Genomic DNA, 19,146 nt, shown 5'->3' with positions numbered 1-19,146 from the left:
CTACCATTCATAGCCTTCATTGCATCCCAGGCACTGTACTGTGTCCTTTACCTGCAGTACCTCGTTTGTTCCATACAGTAGCTCTAGGAGACTAGTAGTACATTTCACATATGAAGAAAATGAGCCTCAGGTCAAATAAATTGCTATGGGTCCCACACGTACAGCCATGAAGTGGGATCTTCAGAAGTGAAACCCAAACCTTATGCTCCTCATGAGTAGGAGCTCACCATTGATTCCACTACCAAGCGGCACGTGTATCCTCATTTTCCTGACAAACACTGAGCCCCACAGAGAAGCACTGCCCTTAGTGCTAATAATAACAGTGGGTTATTAGCAAGCTGGTCGGAAATCTCGGTTCCCAGCCCTCAGCCATGGGCAGCTACTGCGTGTACAGTTCATTTTAGCCTAAACCTGGCTCATTCTGCGCCCCGGGATTGTTGATTGACCATTTCCTTAGCAGGAGGTGAGTTCTCCACTCCCAGATGAGCTAAGTGCCACAGAGCCCCTGAGTGCAGCCCAGAGAGAGATTCAGCGCCAGTCCACGCTGCAGCTGCTGCGCAAAGTCCTGCAGATTCCTGAGAACGAGTCTGAACTGGCTGAGGTCTTCGCCTTGATTCATGAACTCAACAGCTCTCGACTTATCCTGTCCAACGTGAGTGAGGAGACGGTCACCATCGAGCAGACCTCTTGGTCGAGTTATTATGAGTCCCCGTCCACGCAGTGCCTTCTCTGCAGCAGCCCATTATTCAAAGGGGCCCAGAAGTAAGCACCCTTCACCCTTTTGCTCTGTCTGCTCTTAGCTTCCCCGTCCACTTGACTCACGTCACTTCTCGCTACCCGTGGAGCTGTGACCTGTGAAGATGTTACTCTTTGTTTTCCTTTGGCTTCTTTTACCTTTTCAGTTGCTAACAGTAACATAACTAATAATTATCATTTCCGTTGAAAGTGCCTGCCATTTCTGTTGACATTAGCAACAGTTTAGGATTAGATTACATCTTGACCTGCCACATCATAGTTGTGCATGGGAGTTCAGTGGGACTGATTAAATAATAAATTTAAGAATTATATTAATTATAGGGCCAACTTTACAGACTATAGATTCCAACAAAGTGGAAGCACTCACCTAAAAATACCCCTAAAACCCAAACTTCAACATGTTTCTTTCTCTATTGCCTTAAAGTGTTGAGAATTTTTCCACTGATCACTAAGCCCAAGACCTGCATAAAGAAATTGATTTCCCTTCTGTTTTCTATTGGTGGTGTTTTTGGTACCAGCTCCCTGGCTGGGCCCCAGGAGTGTTGGCTGCTGACAGCTAACCGGCTGCAAGTGGTGACTGCGCAGGTGAAGATGTGTCTGAATCCCCATTGCCTGGCCCTGCACAGCTTCATGGACATTTGCACAGGTGGGTACCAGCCTTTGCTTCCCCTGGGCTCCCTGCAGCAAAGCTCGAGAACTGTTTTCATGTATCAGCGCTGTGGTGCTTTGCACAGTGGACCTTCTCTCCATAGGACATCTTCCTCCTGAACACCTTAGGCCTAGGAACTGACCTTTGTCTCTCAGTCTTTAGGCCCCTTTTCTAGCATCGTTAGAACAAAGTTAGTTATAAAATAGTAGATCTTTATTGATGAAGTTAGGAAATGCAGACAAATAAAAAGAGGAAACTGAAAAGTAGTAATATCACTGCCATGAGATAAAACATTTAACATTGTGCTCTGTAGTTTTCCAGATGTGTTCATTCATCTGTGCAGAATATGAGACATGGAAAGTTTTATAGGTTTGTAATTTTTCTTTGCAGAAAAGTAAGTGGTGTTGTGCACTATTTTGTAACATGCTTTTTAAAATTTAGTAGTATATCATAGGCATCTACCTAAGCCAACAAGTAAAATACATGACCATTTTAATATTTATTTATTTATTTATTCATTTATTTTTTTGTTTTTGTTTTTTTGAGACAGGGTCTCACTATGTAGTTGAGTCTGACCCAGAACTCACTATGTAGCCAAGGCTGGTCTCAAACTCACAGCAATCCTCCTGCCTCGGCCTCCTCATTGTTGGGATTATAGGCGTGCGCCACCACGCCCGGCTACATGACCATTTTGTGTAGTACTACATTTCATAGCCCTGTTTATAATTAAACATGTCCTCAGATCCTCAATTATTTAATTTCTTTGGATAAATTTTCAGAAGTAGAATTGCTGCATATTTATGCCTTTGCTCCCTATGCATTTGTTGAGTACTCACCATATACCATTATGAATCTGAATTTTTTAATATGTAGAATCGAGTGCTAAAGATTTTTCTCTTTGTCTTGAGAACCTTGTGTTGCCTTGTTTTGATTGTTTTTAATAAGTCTTAAATTTGAGTTTATGTTTTTGACAACAGTTAAAGAGTGTCCATTTCCCTATACTCTTTGTAGGCAAATACTTAGGATTATGTAGTTTTTAAAATTAAAATTCATTTGAAAATTTACTTATGGTAAAATTTGCTTTGTTGTAAAATTTTGTGAATTCTGACATATGCTGTGATTTATGTAACTTTCACCCAGCCAGTATAGAGGAGAGTTTGTTACGCCAAAGCATGGTCTTGTACCCAAACCCAACTCCTGACCCCTAACCTCCGCAGCCCTCTGATCTCTTCTTTCTCCCTGCAGTGTTCTCATCGCCAGAATGTTGTGTAAACGCAGCGGTAGTTTGTAAACTTTTGAGTCAGTATAGTCCTTTGAGATTCATCCATGTTGTATGTATCAGTGGTTTGTTCCCTTTTCACTGTTGAGTATATGTGAATATACAGCAGTTTTATCTGCTCATCTATTTTTAAATGTTTCTGTTGCTACCAGTTTTTGTTAATTGCATGAAGAGCTGCTTCAGACATTGGTATATGGGCCTTTGTGTAAGTGTTAACTTCATTTATCTTAGGTAAATACCTAGGAGTTAGATTTCTGGGTCATATGGTTATAAATGTTTAGTTTTAAGTAACTACCAACCTTTTACCAAAAGGGCTGTACCACTTTGTATTCTCCCCAGTGGGATGTGAGTGTTCCAGTCAGCTCTGCGTGCCAGTACTCTGTGACACTGTCGTTTCTGAGCAATACCTTTTGTACGTATGGTGATACCTCAGTGGAGTTTTATTAATCTTTATTTCCCCGGTGACTAATGATGTATGGACATCTTTCTATCTTCTTTGATAAAGTATTTGTACATGTATTTGGTTTACTAGATTATGCTGACTTTTGACCATTGTTTATATATTCTGGTTATATAAGTCCCTCAAATGCCGGACGTGGTGGCGCATGCCTGTAATCCCAGCATTCAGGAGGCTGAGGCAGGAGGATCGCTGTGAGTTCGAGACCTGCCTGGGCTACATAGTGAGTTCCAGGTCTCTCTCAACTACATAGTGAGACCCTGTCTCAAAAAACAAAAAACAGAAAAAAACATGTCTCTCAGAATTTTATAATTTTACGGTTTGCATTTAGATCTATGATCCATTTTTCATTAGTGCCTATTAGTAATACAGAATAATGAGACTGATTTTGGTGTACTGGGACATGCATGTAAAATATATTGATTATTTTCATCCCCATTATTCTCTTCCCCTTTCCTCCTCCATCCTCTTCTCTGTCTAAAAGTTTTAGTTTACCTTTCAGTTTCTTGCTATGATCCATTTTTAATTAACTTTTTTAAAAAGATTTTTTATTGGGGGAGATTTTGAGACAGGGTCTCACTGTGCAGTTGAGACTGACCTGGAATTTACAGTATAGCCCAGGCTGGTTTCAAACTCACGGAGATCCTCCTGCCTCAGCCTCCTGAGTGCTGGGATTATAGGTGTGTGCCGCCACACCTGGCTTTTAAATATAGTTTTTTTGGTTTTGGGGTGGTTTTTTTTTTGGGAGGGGGACAGGGTCTTGCCATGTGGCTTAGACTAGCCTTAAACTCACTATGTGGAAGATTATGCTGACTTTTGACCATTGTTTATATATTCTGGTTATATAAGTCCCTCAAATGCCGGACGTGGTGGCGCATGCCTGTAATCCCAGCATTCAGGAGGCTGAGGCAGGAGGATCGCTGTGAGTTCGAGACCTGCCTGGGCTACATAGTGAGTTCCAGGTCAGTCTCAACTACATAGTGAGACCCTGTCTCAAAAAACAAAAAAAACAAAAAAACATGTCTCTCAGAATTTTATAATTTTACGGTTTGCATTTAGATCTATGATCCATTTTTCATTAGTGCCTATTAGTAATACAGAATAATGAGACTGATTTTGGTGTACTGGGACATGCATGTAAAATATATTGATTATTTTCATCCCCATTATTCTCTTCCCCTTTCCTCCTCCATCCTCTTCTCTGTCTAAAAGTTTTAGTTTACCTTTCAGTTTCTTGCTATGATCCATTTTTAATTAACTTTTTTAAAAAGATTTTTTATTGGGGGAGATTTTGAGACAGGGTCTCACTGTGCAGTTGAGACTGACCTGGAATTTACAGTATAGCCCAGGCTGGTTTCAAACTCACGGAGATCCTCCTGCCTCAGCCTCCTGAGTGCTGGGATTATAGGTGTGTGCCGCCACACCTGGCTTTTAAATATAGTTTTTTTGGTTTTGGGGTGGTTTTTTTTTTGGGAGGGGGACAGGGTCTTGCCATGTGGCTTAGACTAGCCTTAAACTCACTATGTGGTCCACGCTGCCCTTGAACTTGTGACAATCCTTCTGCCATAGCCTCCTGAGTAATGGGATTACAGGCATGTGCCACCATGCCCAGCTTGAACATAGTTTTTAATGTCAGTGTCCAGTTGTATTACCATTTGTAGAAAGGGCAGCCCTTTCTCCATTAACACAATTTTTCCCTTGGTTGAAAATGAGTTGACTGTGTGAGTCTGTTTCTGGACACTGTACTTTTCCATTGATTTATGTGTTCATCCTTTAAACCACACTGTCTTGATTATTGAAGCTTTGTAATCAGATAATATGAGTCTTGTTTTTTGGCTAGTTTCATTCTTTTGTATTTCCATACAAATTTTAGAGTCAGCTTGTCAGTAACTATAAAATTCTGTTAGAATTTTAATTGAGATTGTGTGGTATTTATAGATCAATTTATCTGGCAAGTGCAAGGTCCTGAGTTCAGTCCCTGGTACCAAATATATATATGTATGTATATGTATATCGATTTGGAAAGATTTGCTATACTTAGTAATATTTTTTCAGTGCACAAACAGGATCTTTTACTAGGTTTTCTTTCTTTTTTCTAGTGTCAGCGTTCGAACTCAGAACCTTGTGTTTGTGAGGCAGGTGCAGAGCTAAATCTCTGGCTCTTACTAGGTTTTCTTTTATTTCTTTCACTGATTTTTTTTGTTTTTTTGTTTTTGTCTTGGGAGTTTTAGTTGTTAAATATTTTTATCCTTAAGAATTTGGTCAGTTTTTATAGTTTTCAGCTTGTAAGTCCTACTTGTATTTTGTTAGATTTATAACTAAGGTTTTTGTTTTCTTTTCTTTTCTTTTCTTTTCTTCAGTGCTAAAGGACATGGGTTCAGTTTCCAACTGTTCATTGCTTCTATAGAGATAAGATTGAGTTTTATCTGTTGCCTTTATCCAGTTACCTCACTCAGTTAGCTCTAGGAAATTTTTATAGATCAATATTACTATTTTTTAAAGCTTGTCAATTTGATAGGGAAAACTAGTGTTTTGTTTATTATCTGTTGTAGTTCTCTTATTTTTTCATGATCTTTTGTGGAGTTTTGTTTTGTTTTTCCCTATCATGAATTTCTTTTGTGAACATTTCCATTCTTTTGGACTTTTTTGGACCGAGTTTTCTCCTGTTTATCAGTGGTCTTTTAAATTTGTAGGTGATGATTTGGGGGCCACCAGGCTTGTTTGGGCTTTAAAACAATTTTGTTTTGTTTTCATTTTTGTGTACCCAGAGCTTTGCTGTTACAGTGTCAGCCTTTGCTGTCATGCTGAGCGTCTTCTCCACTCTCTCTACCCCTCTCTCCTGAACACACACATTCCAGAATTTGCTTTTGTACAAATTTGCATGTTATATTTTGTACAAATGTAAAATCACCCTCTTTTATTTGTCTTAAATTGATTGCATTTAAATTCCTCTGGTTCTCTTATTCCAGGATGTGATGTAGGGGTGATTGTATAGACTTTGTTACGCCCCCTCCCCATCCCTGGGCTAAAGGACGCTCCTGACCCTTCCCCATGGTGCAGTTGTGTGAGGTGTAGAGGAAGAGTGACACCTTTGGTCCTGAGGACTGAGCTAGGGGGTAGGGAGATGTTTCTTTTTTTATTGGGGGAACAAAACAACGTAAAACAATGTATAATACATATTACATTATTAGTTCTTTTCACTTATCAATGTGTTATGGACAACTTCATGTCAGAACAGTTAGGTTTCCTTATTTTCTTTTTTTTTTTTATGCATTATTTTTCTATTTTATGAATGTACCAAAATATAACTGTTCTTCTATTGATGGGTGTTTAGTTTGCTTCTTATATTTTCCTAGTGAGTATAATGCTACAGTGAATTCCCTGTTGCCTCTTTTTTTTATCTCCAGGTCTCTTTAATGTGGGGAACAAGCTGCTAGTAAGCCTGGACTTGCTTTTTGCAATTCGAAACCAGATCAAGCTGGGAGAGGACCCCAGAGTATCAGTCAGTGTTGTGCTGAAGTCAGTGCAGGAGCAGACAGGTAAAGGTCACTTCCTCCCTTTTCCAAGGTTATTCTTAAGCACTTGAAAATTTTTAGTGACATTTGATTGAAAGAATCATTTTGCAGAAGAGCATTACTACGTTTTGTTTTGTTTTATTTCTTAAGACAGAGCCTCGCTGTGTAGTTTAGAATGATCTTGAACTTAACTACGTAGTCCAGGCTGGCCTTGAACTCATGGTGATCCTCTTACCTCAGCCTTCTGAGTGCTGGAATTACAAGTATGCACCACCATGCCCAGTGAGTCTGATATCTGGAAAAGGAGATATTCTGGCCTTCCTTTTACATGTTATGAGTGCCATGCTAACTTTGGAAAGCATGAATATTTCACATATCCAGGGACTTTCAGCAAGAGGCCACAACTGACTGTTAGAAGCATATCCTTCGGTCATGGACGGACTTGTCCTCCGGCATTTCAGTCAGACTCCTTCCATTTACACAGCTCTTAGTTGTTGCTTTTAGTCCAAGGCTCGTGCTAAGACTGAGGATGGGAACTACCCTCTTTACTATCGAGAAATTCTTGGTCCTCTTGCTCTTCTTTTCATGGTTCGTACAGGCTCCAGGCCTCTTGTGCTTTGCCTGCTGGTGGACATGTTGGAGTAGGGCAAGGTGCGGGAGCTGCACAGACCTTTCTGAGACTTGGCTCTGCCATTTAGTGGCAGTGTGGTTTTGAGCAAGTTATTCCATTCCTCTGTTTCTCTAATTATGAAATGAGGGTAAACATAGCTCCTGGTTCATAATTCATAAAGAATTAAATTCATGTGAGAATTAAAATTTTAAACACAATGAAAGCTCTCAGCACAGCAGCTAGTACCTAAGAGATGCTTAGTACAAGGCGCCCATCACTTCAAGTGGAATTCCCCTTTGAATTGCCCCTGAATACCTGATGGCCAATTGTCTGACCCTGGGGACAGTTAGGACTCATGGATATTTTTAGAGGAGAATCAGTCTTGTAGGATTGCTGTTCCTGCTGGCTCCTGGCTCACCTCTAATACCTTCACGATCATCTTCTGTGACCTCGGTGTTCTTGCTGTTCTTCCAGAGAAGACTCTTACCTCAGAGGAGCTGAGCCAGCTGCAGGAGCTGCTGTGCAATGGCTACTGGGCTTTCGAGTGCCTCACTGTCCGAGACTACAACGACATGATTTGTGGCATCTGTGGTGTAGCCCCCAAAGTTGAAATGGCTCAGAGGAGTGAAGAGAATGTGCTAGCACTGAAAAGTGTGGAGGTAAGTGCCTCTTAGGACCATGGGTGGTCTTCAGAACTATCACTCACTGTGGCAACCACTTGCCTACATGATGTTCCTACAGATAGATGGCTCTGGTCCTGTTTGGGCGAGTCCAGTGGCGTGTGTGTGTGTGTGTGTGTGTGTGTGTGTGTGTGTATTGGTGCTGTAGATGAAACCTGGAGTCTTGTGCATGCTAAGCATGTGCTCTGTCACTGAGGTACAACCCCGGAGTTTGGCTGGTTATGAGACTCACTGGAAGACCTCTAGCCTACCGTGTTTGATGCCCTGGATCAATTCCCCAGGACTGCAGAAAAGAAAAACAGTTTCTCATCACGGAGCTCACATTCTGGTTTGGGGGAGGCTGGAAACAAAAGATTTGTCAGGTAGTAAGGAGTGCTGTGGAACACAATGTAAAATGTCCAGGGGACCGGGGATTTAGCTCAGTGGTTCTGCCGCCTGCCTTGCCAAGCGCAAGGTCCCAAGTTTGATCCCTGATGCCAAAAATAAATGTTATCCAGGAAGGTCTCTGATGTGGGATTTGAGTAGAAATCAGAAGCCCATGTAGCGTTGGGGAGAAACATTCCAGGCGAGGGAACAAGAACAGGCTCTGGGATAGTCTTGCTAGGAGTGATTGAGGAGCAGCAAGAAGGCTGCTGTGGCTCGAGTGAGTGATGGGGGAATGGTAGGATGTGTGAGGTTCAAGGCACAGGAAGCAAGATCCTACCCAGGCTCACATGTGTTATTTTACATGGAGAGCTCTGAAGGTATTGGAGTAAGAAAATAACCTGAGATGCCTTGAGTTCCAAAACTAAAATTTCCACACAAAGATGATACCAAATTCAGATGGCTTCATCGTTGGATTATACCAAATATCCAAAAATGTATTGATTGTAGTTAAAGGAGAATAGCAAAAGCAGATAAAAGGTATAGAGTATTTTGTCATAGGGCCCTATATCCTTGAAAACAGAATCAGGTGTTTTTAGTATAAGAAACTGGGACTAATTGTACTCATGAATATAGATGTCAGAGTCTTGAGTAAGAAAATAGCAAATCATATGTCACAATAGATAAAGCAGTGCGTCGTGACCAAATTTATCACCAGAAAGCAAATTGTTTCAACATTAGAAAATACATCAGTACAATTCTCTGTTTAGCATATTGAAAACTCATTATTTCATTAGATAGTTTTTAAAAAGGCTTTCAATATGATTCAATACCCATTAATAATAAAACTCTAGACAAATCGAAAATAATGAGTCCAGACATAGCAGCACGTTCAATTTCTGGCACCAAGAATAAAAAGAATAAAAATTGGTTGGTATCAGCACCTGATGCTTGTGATAAGTGAATGCTGCACGAGGTGGGGTGATGCCTGGGTGCTTGTGAGAACCGAGGGGGCCTTCTAAAGGGGAAGGAGGCGAAGCATCCACGGGGCCTTGCAGCGTGGATAGAATTTCTCTAAATAGAGCGCTGAATATTCTTGTCAGCAGGTATAGGGATAGATGCTAGGATTTAGGGCTGGACCTGTGTTCACAATCTTGTTCTGCCCCTGGTTCTAGTAGTTTCATCTCAGATATACCCTAGACTTATTTATTAGGAATTCATTGAAAATTATCTAGTATATAAAATTCATTCAAATGGTAGCTTCCTTTTTCTCGTAAGAAAGAGAAGATGATATAAATAAAGAGCAAAAGGACCTTAAGACTAAAGCAGTCTTGGAGAGTGTTGTGGCATGAGAGAAAGAAAAGGCAGGTGGCACTAAAGTGTCACATTCTGGGGACAGCCAGCTGTGCGTGCAAAGCAGATCCTGCCCTTCACTAAGCCTTGGTTTCTCATGTGTGTACAGGAGTGAAGACTGCTGCACTCCTGACATCCTGGTCCCTCCAGTTTGACCTTTCTAATCTTGGCTTTGTAGTTCACCTGGCCTGAATTCCTGGGTCCCAGTGAGGTGAACGTGGAGGACTTTTGGGCCACGATGGAAACTGAGGTTATTGAGCAGGTGGCGTTCCCGGCCAGCATCCCTATCACCAAATTTGATGCCTCTGTCATTGCCCCCTTCTTCCCTCCGCTCATGAGAGGAGCTGTGGTTGTCAACACTGAGAAAGACAAAAATCTGGATGTGCAGCCAGCACCTGGTAAGGGTACTTGGTGGCTAATAGGGTTCTGGGAGTGGCTCATTCAAGAGTGTGGGCATTGTCTGTAGCAAGACAGCACAGAGATAGAGAGAGAGGGCCAGGCCCACCTAGAGGACTCCTGCAAGGATGATGTCAGCCTGTGACAAAGCCTCTGGAAGTGAAAGGCAGGGTGCAGAATTTTGAAGTTATCAGCCACGTGACACAGACACACAGCTTACTGCCAGCCTCCTGGGGTACTCTGCACTGAGAAGGGAATACTGATAATGAAGCTCAACCCCAAAGATTTTCATTGAGAAAGTATATGGTGAGGGCAAGGCATTTCTTTCACAACTGATCTTTCAGATGGCTTTATAGCCAGTGATTTAGCTCAGTGGTTCCACTGCATGCCTTGCAAGCACAAGGTCCCAAGTTCAATCCCCAGTACCTGCCCCCCAAAAGAATCATGGTTCAGATGGCTTTGTAGATGGTTTGTGCATTATGCATTGGACTATCTGTGGATAACATAAGTTTCTGACAACTTATGTTCAGTTCCTAGCTATGGCACTTAGCAGCTCTGTGACCTCTGATAAGTTCCTCATTTCCCTGAGCCTCTGTTGCTGCATTTACAAAGAGGACATGATCACATTGCCCACCTACTACCCTGTTGAGCTAGCATAGTTAGTGGTAGCCTTCTGCTTTTTTTTTTTTCTTTTTAAACTGTGATTCACAGTAAAGGATGCATTTTATATCATCGCCCAGAAATCCATATGTATACATGTGTGTATCTAACTGAAACAAAACTTTCGTAAAACTACTTTTCCACATTGATACTATGTATTTTGATCTTGTCTCATTTTCAAAATTTTGGCTATGACCTATTAAATTGATTTAATAAGTACTTATTAAGCTGTGATCCACTTACTCTCAAATATTGCTTTCTAACATTAGCTGTGGAGGTCCCACCTCATTCATAGTTGCTGCTTCAAGGCCCAGCAATTTTTGTTTGAAGAGTCCCCACCTAGTTCCCTTGATTATCACACCATATAGAGAACATTTGTAAAATACAGCTCTTGTTGTTCCAGGTACAGTGAGAACCTGTGTTCTTGGTTCTAAAAAACAGAAGACTTTCGATTAAAAAGCTGGCTCATCTTAGGGTTCTTTGCAGTGTCTGTGCTGGGTTTCTCCTGAAGGATGTTCTAGGACACGTTCCAGTTCTGAGAGACTTTAGATAGCTGCAGAAGTCCTGCCTTGAGTCCCATTTCTGTCAGCACACTGGGAAGTGTTCCGTGCAGAGCTGCCTTCTACTGCTTGCTACTCTGCGTCCCCTTCTTCCCATCCCCAAGCACTGGGGGAACTACCCATGGCTGCTGGTGGCTGGCAGCAGCACTTCCCATCTGCACTGTCATCTCTTGCAGGCAATGGCAGTGCCTTGGTGAGGCTGCTCCAGGAAGGAACCTGCAAGCTTGAGGAGATTGGCTCCTACAGTGAGAAGGAGCTGCAGCATCTGCTGGGGCAGTGTGACATCCCTTTCACAGCAGAAGACTGCAGGGTGAGTATTGAGGCCAGTTGTAGTGATCCAGGCTTTGGGAGAGGTCTGTCTACTTATCTGGGTGAGATGTGAACACAGTGCTTGAACACCTCCTTTGGACAGAGGTACTGGCTATCAGAGAGCCTGCAAGATGGCTGCAGCCAGGTGATGACGTGCATTTGAATCCTTGGCTTACAGTCAGTCCCTCCTATTATTTGGGGTTTTTTTGTTTTGTTTTGTTTTGTTTTTTAAGTATGACCCTATGTGGCCCCTTGACTTACGAACTCAATTCGTTTTCGAGAGCTGGTTGTTAAGTCAAGATTATTTTTCCCATTAGAAATAATGGAAATTCCTGTAGTGCGTGATGAACCTCCCAGGCACCCCTTAACTAACCTTTTCATAATAAAAAAGGGTTGTATAATGTGCATAATTTGCCAGAAACACCAATAATTTTCCTAGTGTATTCACCAAAGTTATAAAATATGCCTAGTGTACCCGAAACAACAATTTCACACTGTACTCACCTTTCAAGTTGGCATCTTTGGCTTTCAGGAAGGGAGGATGAAATGGGAGGTGGGTATTGTTTGGAAGGAGAGTCTCCTTCCACAAGAACATCAGGAATCTCGCTCTCTAGTGTCCTTTCTCTCCTTGGGAGAATCTGTAGCCAGCCCACTAGGACCTACTTCTGGCCAAGTCAACCTTTTCAGAAATAAAAACCGGTCTAAGGCTGTCTGTTTCTGTCTTTTCTTTAACACTATTCTGTAATATATGACATTGTCATTAACCAAGTGAATGCAGTGATTGGTTTTTTCTCTGGGTGTGTCTTCTCTTCACATTTGTAGCTCTGTCCATTTTTTAGGATTTCCTTTATTTCAGAAGGGCTTTGCTGCACTGATTGTTGGCGCTCCCCCTCCTCTTCAGAGAGCTCCTCAGCTGCTATTCTCTGCTGCTCAGCCGGAAGTTGCTGAAGTCCCTCTGTAGACTGTTTCTCTGAGTGATCCTCCTCCAGTTCCTCAGCATCACCACTGTCTACCTGCAGCCTATGGACTCTGCTGTACTGACAGTGTCATCAGCCACAGGCTCAGCTGAAGGCTCAGGCTCCTCTACAGCCTTCAAAGTGTCCTGTAGAATTTTAGGCCACACTTTTTTCCAGGCAGATCTCAGTGTCCTTAGAGAGACACTAGTCCAGGATTTCTCAGTTAACCCCACATAGGAAAGGATGCTGTAATGTTCCTTCCAGAATTCTTTAAAGATTAAATATGTATCTGAGACCATCTGGAAGCACTTCAGGAACAGTTCTGTGTATAGGCTGCAGTAGAGGAGTTACATTAAGTGGGAGGAACTTGACTGAGAGCCATGGGAATTCTTCCAGATCTTGTGGGTGAGCAGGAGAATGGTCTGTGATGAGGAGAGCCTGAGTGATAAACAGGACAGAAAGCCTCCCTGATCCACTCAAGAAAAAGTACTCTTGTTACCCAGGGTTTTGTGTTAGATCTCCACATGACCCTTAGCCTGTTCATGACTTTGTTTTCTGAACAGTCTAAGGGTCTCAGAGTGATAAACCAAGAGAGGCTTTATCTTGAGGTCACCACTCACATTGGTACATAGCAATAAGGTTAGCCTGTCCTTCATAGGCTTGTGGCCTGGCATTTTCTTCTCCTGGGTAATGTATGTTCTGGACATTTTCTTTCAGAAAAGGCCAGTTTCATCACAGTTGAAACCTTGATGAGAGCAAAAGCCACATCTCTGTGTCAGTGTTTTGAAGTGGTGTATATAATTTTCAGCAGCCCTTTTATCTGCACTGGCTGTTTCACTGTGCCTAGTTATGCTGTGAACTCCAGTTCTCACTTTAAAATTGTGAAACTACCCCTTAATGTCATGAAATGTTTCACCGTTATCACTCACTGATGGATTATCCTTTATGAGATCTGCATTTATAGCTCTAGCTTTTTCACAAATTATAGACTCAGTCTGTAACCTGCCATCTGCCTTTCATTTGTCCACACTTTCTACCTCATCTGTTGATCGTGATTTACTAATTTGAGTAACAGATTTAGCAACACTAGATTCCTTATACAAATCTTGTTTTCTGTAAGGTTGTCAAGATGGTGGATTTCGACATGCGCTACATACTAGCAAGATCGGTCACACAAACACCACTGTCCTATTTCTCCACAATTTCCTTCTTTTTTTGTGATTGCTTTTTTTTTTTTTACCTTCCCTTCCTTCCTTTGCTGCCTCTCTAACTTTTTGAGGGCCGATTTGATAACAGTAACCATAGCAATTATATAAAGCACCAACCAAAATCCAGTCATAAACATGAGTATCTGGGCTCTGACTGACACAGTTGCTTACATACACTTTTCTGGCATCATGAGTTTTTGTTTATAGCCACACAAATGGCTGGCATTTGGGCCATAACTCAACACTTTGGTCATAAGTTGAAACCAAAATTCCAATCGTAACCCAAATTGTTCAGTGATTAGGCCAGTAACTCGAGGGTTTGCAGTATCTTACATTGTGAAATTGAAATAATTAATATACCAATATCACAAGTTTATTACCAAGAATGCATTATAAGCTCTGCTTTTCAGGTTCTACTAAAGTGGCTGCTTTTGCATGTATAGATTGTGTGTGTGTGTGTGTGTGTGTATATGTATGGGTTTTACCTGTACAGTACTTTATTGTCCTTTATATTTCTGTGCTATTGAAAGGAAGCCTTCTTTAAATTCAAATTCAAATATTAGCTCCTCTTTGACAGTTTCTCCAAACTCTGAAAACTAAAAGGCCCCACACCCTAGACTTTTAATAGTTCAGTCATTCTGGTTGGTCTTTTTGTTTTGTTCTGGTACCAGGGATCGAACTCGGGTCCTTGCACTTGCGAGGCAGGTGGCAGAACCGCTCAGCCAAGTCCCCGGCCCTTAGTTGGTCTCTTTTGAACTACCTGTGTGGAAACTTCCATTTCCTACCTGTGTCAGAGGAGCATTGGCCAGGTGGGCTTAAACACCAACGCCAGCCTGGCAGTTGATCTTTTCACTCTGGATGTGGAGAGCACATTTAATGCTGAGCACCAGGCTCAGTCCCTGGCATTCACTCCTGTGCTTTTAATCTTGTCCTCTAGGACCAGCTCTGTTTCTCTCTTTTGGCCCTCTATGAATCTGTACAGAATGGAGCCAGAGATAGACAGCCCCCACCGCATCTCACAGGGGGTAAAATCTTCAAAGTGTGCCCCCATCAGGTAAGGATAACGAGGGAGAACTTCGGGTGAATTTGCTGATATTAGACTGCTCCCACGGTCTGATCCAGCTCACCCTTTGGGGTTTGAGCCTCCCATTGCAGCTATGCAGCCGGTGGAGTAACTGCATATGAATCGGGTACCATTGTCTGGGCTGAGGAAGAACCCTTGACTCATCACTGTGCATTTATTATGTACCCTACCCTGTGCTGAGCCATAAGTCACCCGTTAAAAGTATAGAGTAAGCAACAAAGATGTACTTTTTCCCCAGTCGACTTCATATTTTAGTGAGGAAGCTAAAGTTACCCTGGCTTGTAATGATAGCTTTGGAGGAAACAGATAAGGGCCTGAAATAGAAAGTAACAGAGAGGGACTGCTGTCTGAGACAAGCGGAGTCTTGAGAGTAGCTGTGCTGCCTCAGTGACGAGCCAGGGAATGGGTGTTCCCAAGCAGAGGGACCACTAGAGGCGAGGGTAACCACTGGGATTTTCGACAGAGGTGAGGGGCCTCTTGGATGGCATTGAGTGGGAAATCGGGTCTGAATTTTGGTTTGGTTTGGTTTGTTGTTTTGCTGCACTGGAGAATGAGCCCACGCATGCTAGCATTGCACTCAACCACTAAGCTGTATTCCCAGCCCTTTTCTGAGAGTGTCTTGCTATGCTGCTTCACACTGAACTTGTTTTCCTCCTCCTACCGTAACCTCCCAGATAGCTGGGATTACAGGCATATGCCACTGGGCCCAGCTTGAGTTTGTCTTTGGGAAGACCATTCCATATGTCTTTAGAAGGTATGGATGCAATAGGCACTAGGATAGCTCCAGGACAGGTTGTATACTTGATGACAGAGAACGATTAGGAAGATATTGTAATACAGAACCCTGGGCTATTAAGTACTGAATAGGGTACACAGCGTCCTCGACAGAGCCTCAGTTCACTGAGATGTTTGAGTCAACAGGACAACTGTAGAAAGAGAATGAATCTGTCAAGCCCTTGGACAAAAGCTGTATCTAAAGGATCTGGTTCCACTTGGGTAGATCAGAGCCTGCTCACTGGGTGGTACATGTGGGACTGGAGGGATCCTCTCGTGAAAAGCAGTTGAAGAGCAGTCTTGGGCTGTGAGGGGCAGTGTATGACTTGGAACCAACTGCCAGGTGGGTGTGAAAGCAGGATTCTCCATTGTACCCAGAATTGATCAAAGTGGAATGAAGTGGTGCTGGAGCCTGGGGGAGCCCTAGACTACACCAGGACCTCCCATCTGGTCAGCATATTGGGGTCAGGTGAAAAGCTTCCTCAAATACAAATGATTAGACCCAAAGACCATAATTTAGGCTTGGGCTGGGGCCCGAGTCTCCATCTTTAACCAGCTGTTAGCTACTGGTGCTATGCAGGTAGGATTAGGAACTGCTAGGTGATGCTTGGTAGTACTGTGGAAGGAGTGGAGCTCAGAAGAAATGCCCCGAAGTGCCCTTCAGCCTAAATCGAGGACAGGATGGCCCAGCTCTCCTTTCAGGAGGATGAGCCAATGACTTCATTCAGGGACAGAATTAGGAGGATCGTAGAATGTCATGGACTCCGGTAAAATGGCCCTGGCTTAGTCATAAACTTGAGTGTTCACCTTCTTGGGATTAAGTGAGCAAGGACTACTGTTGGAGTTAGAGCTCCTTAACCCTGGCTGGCCCCTCCATCTCCCTCCAGGTGGTTTGTGGCTCTAAGTATCTTGTTCGAGGTGAGAGTGCCCGTGACCACGTGGATCTGCTTGCCTCTTCCCGTCACTGGCCACCTGTCTATGTGGTGGACATGGCCACACCTGTGGCCCTGTGTGCTGACCTGTGCTACCCAGAGCTGACCAGCCAAATGTGGGGGAAGAACCAGGGCTGTTTCTCTAGCCCTACAGAGCCACCTATGGTGAGTCTCCTCCTGAGAAACTGGAATAAGTCTCTCAGTTGAATATGTTCTACTCCCCTGGCTCTTCAAGGGGTTCAGCCTTCTTGGAAACCATTGCTAGCATTCTTTTTCTCCACCAGTATCTGGTCTTGATGTGCTGGAACCAGCATTTACTCCACAACTTCTTACTGAGTTACCACTGTATGACTGCCATAGTGTGTTGTGTAGTGTGCTTGAGGTATTCCAGAGGTATCTTGTGTTAAAAGAGCTTGCTTTCCAGATAAACTTGAAAGATGTCCACCTTTGAGAATCCCAACCCAACTAGACCCTGGGTTAAGCCCTCAACACTGATCTTCTCTGACCACCCCCCCACCTCTTTTTTCTTTGAGGAAACTAAGGCCTAGAGCAGGAAATGGCCTTGACCAGAGTTCACAGCAGATCCATGGCAGGGCAGAACCCATGTCTCTGTGTCTTGGTAAATTGTGCCAGGCAGACTCTGAGCAGTCACGTGCCCTCCAGGGCTCACCTTCAGCACAGATGCTAGGAAGAGGTGAAGGATCGGATAAACAGTGAGTGCCCCAACGCTGTATATTTGGGAAAGGATGCCTCTGGCTTTGCCTTGGAGGGGACATTGTTGTCATCACTCCCGGGTTCCAGCAGCTTGTGCTTTGGCTCAGAAAAGGTTATAGCCTCCCTCCTTCTGAGGTGGTTCTCACCCTGCGGCCTGAATTGACTGTGTACAATGATAATAGCAGCTGAAGTAATCCAGCTTCTGTTCTGTGGGGTGAGCGCTATTCTGTCCCTCTTGTCACGAGGAAACTGAGGCAGAGAGAGGGGCATGATGTTTGATCTAGGAGATAAACTACACCACATTGCTAGGATTTAAACAAGGCTGGCCTTTGCTCTCACCAGCTACAATACATACCTTGGTCATTTTCTCTTGTCAAGCTGGCTTCTTGTCTCTCTTGTAGACTGTGTCCTGCCCCGAGCTTTTGGACCAGCATAATTCTGTGGACATGACAGAGGCTGAGCACACTGTCCAGCACCCAATCACCAAGAGTGCGGCTCGGCGCATCGTTCATGCAGGCACACAGCCCAGTCCTGGTGACCCCAGTGCTGGGCACCACTCCTTATCCCTATGCCCTGAACTGGCGCCCTATGCATCTATCCTAGCCTCCATTATGGACAGCAAGTCAAATAATGTCCGCCAGCGTCCCATTGCCTTTGACAACGCCACCCACTATTACCTCTACAACCGCCTCATGGACTTCCTCACCAGCCGTGAAATCGTCAACAGGCAGATCCATGACATTGTACAGAACTGCCAGCCTGGCGAGGTGGTCATTCGTGACACCCTTTACCGCCTTGGGGTTGCTCAGATCAAGACAGAGCCTGAGGAAGAGGGTGAGGAAGAGGAGGTGGCCATAGTGGCAGAATAAGCCAAGAACTGCATCATCTCAAGCCATATACAGCCTGTGCCCAAGGCAAATCTGTCCAGGGGCCTGCAGAGGCAGTGCAGTGACCCCTGCAGGGTCACGACTGCTGGGACCGACCAAAGAGCTTCCATTTCCTGAGCATACCAGGGCCCAGAGTCACGCTGCTCTGCCCTCAGGCTCAGAACTGGTCAGGAAACCCCTTCAGGCCCTGAAAGCGCTTGTGGGAAGTAATGCTGGAGGGAGGGTGGGGAAGCGAGAGGGAAGGGCTGGTAGCCAGCTCCCTGAGGCCTGATGCATGTGGAGCATCGGGTGGAGATCTGGGTTGGGCTGATCCAGCAGTCCGCACTAGGTGAGGTTTCCCATCTGGGGAAACCTGGTCCAACCCTAGAGCTACACAAGCTCCCTAGCCTGTTGCCTCTGGGGCCTTGGTGGCCTCATTCATACTAGGCATCTCTGTGGGCTCTTGATTCTTCCCAAAGGAGGGATGCATTTTTCTCCAGTTCTTCCTGTACCACTTTTGGGGGAAACTGAGGAGGGAGGAACAGTCAGCCACAGTTTTCTTCCAGGACTGTCCTCTTCCTTGAGCTTTGGGAAAGATGATCCCCTTCCTCCTTTTCCTGGCCACTGCTGCTGCACCCTCCATCCTCTCTGGGCCCTGGGACCCTCACCACAGGGGATGTGGCCCAAGGCCCTGAGACATAACTTGGCAGCAGTAGGAAAACTCCCTTCTGTGAAGGGGAAGCAGACTGGGCCACACGGAAACAGCAGGACTGGCTCGTGCCCATGGTTTGCTTAGGGCCCAGGAACAGGCCAAGTGTTTTAATTTATTGAGAGGAGTGGAGTAGGTGGCTTCCCCCCTTCCCCCAACAAGAATAAAGTTTATTAAATTATCTGGTTTTGATGAAGTAGGCCAGTTCCCTGCTCATTGTGTGGGGCACAGTGTGGTTTAACTTCCAGGGTCCTGGACTTGTCACTTCATGTCAAGGCGGAACAGAGAAGATCCCAAGGAGTTTGCAGGCATATGT

General features: G+C 44.0%; 1 protein-coding gene across 5 annotated transcripts in view; it reads left to right on the top strand.

The window, feature by feature from the left end:
- Hmgxb3 (HMG-box containing 3) overlaps positions 1-19,146 on the top strand; it is a 72,946-nt gene that overhangs the window by 33,395 nt on the left and 20,405 nt on the right. For 2 of the 5 annotated variants that reach the window (XM_010627163.2, XM_010627164.3), the window contains 9 exons: positions 461-762; positions 1,275-1,402; positions 6,549-6,680; positions 7,741-7,925; positions 9,841-10,060; positions 11,455-11,588; positions 14,689-14,805; positions 16,497-16,706; positions 17,657-19,108. In XM_010627163.2, coding sequence (XP_010625465.1) covers positions 461-762; positions 1,275-1,402; positions 6,549-6,680; positions 7,741-7,925; positions 9,841-10,060; positions 11,455-11,588; positions 14,689-14,805; positions 16,497-16,706; positions 17,657-18,124 — 1,896 coding nt within the window. In that variant the 3' untranslated portion in view covers positions 18,125-19,108. Of the gene's footprint in view, positions 1-457; positions 763-1,274; positions 1,403-6,548; positions 6,681-7,740; positions 7,926-9,840; positions 10,061-11,454; positions 11,589-14,688; positions 14,806-16,496; positions 16,707-17,656; positions 19,109-19,146 lie in introns of those variants that run through there. The other 3 variants (XM_010627160.3, XM_010627161.3, XM_010627162.3) reach the window with 2 other exon arrangements.

This window comes from Fukomys damarensis, unplaced genomic scaffold (genome assembly GCF_012274545.1).
Source record: "Fukomys damarensis isolate Sample0158 unplaced genomic scaffold, DMR_v1.0_HiC HiC_scaffold_3, whole genome shotgun sequence".
NCBI lineage: Eukaryota > Metazoa > Chordata > Mammalia > Rodentia > Bathyergidae > Fukomys > Fukomys damarensis.
This window is presented reverse-complemented; position numbering and strand designations above follow the sequence as displayed.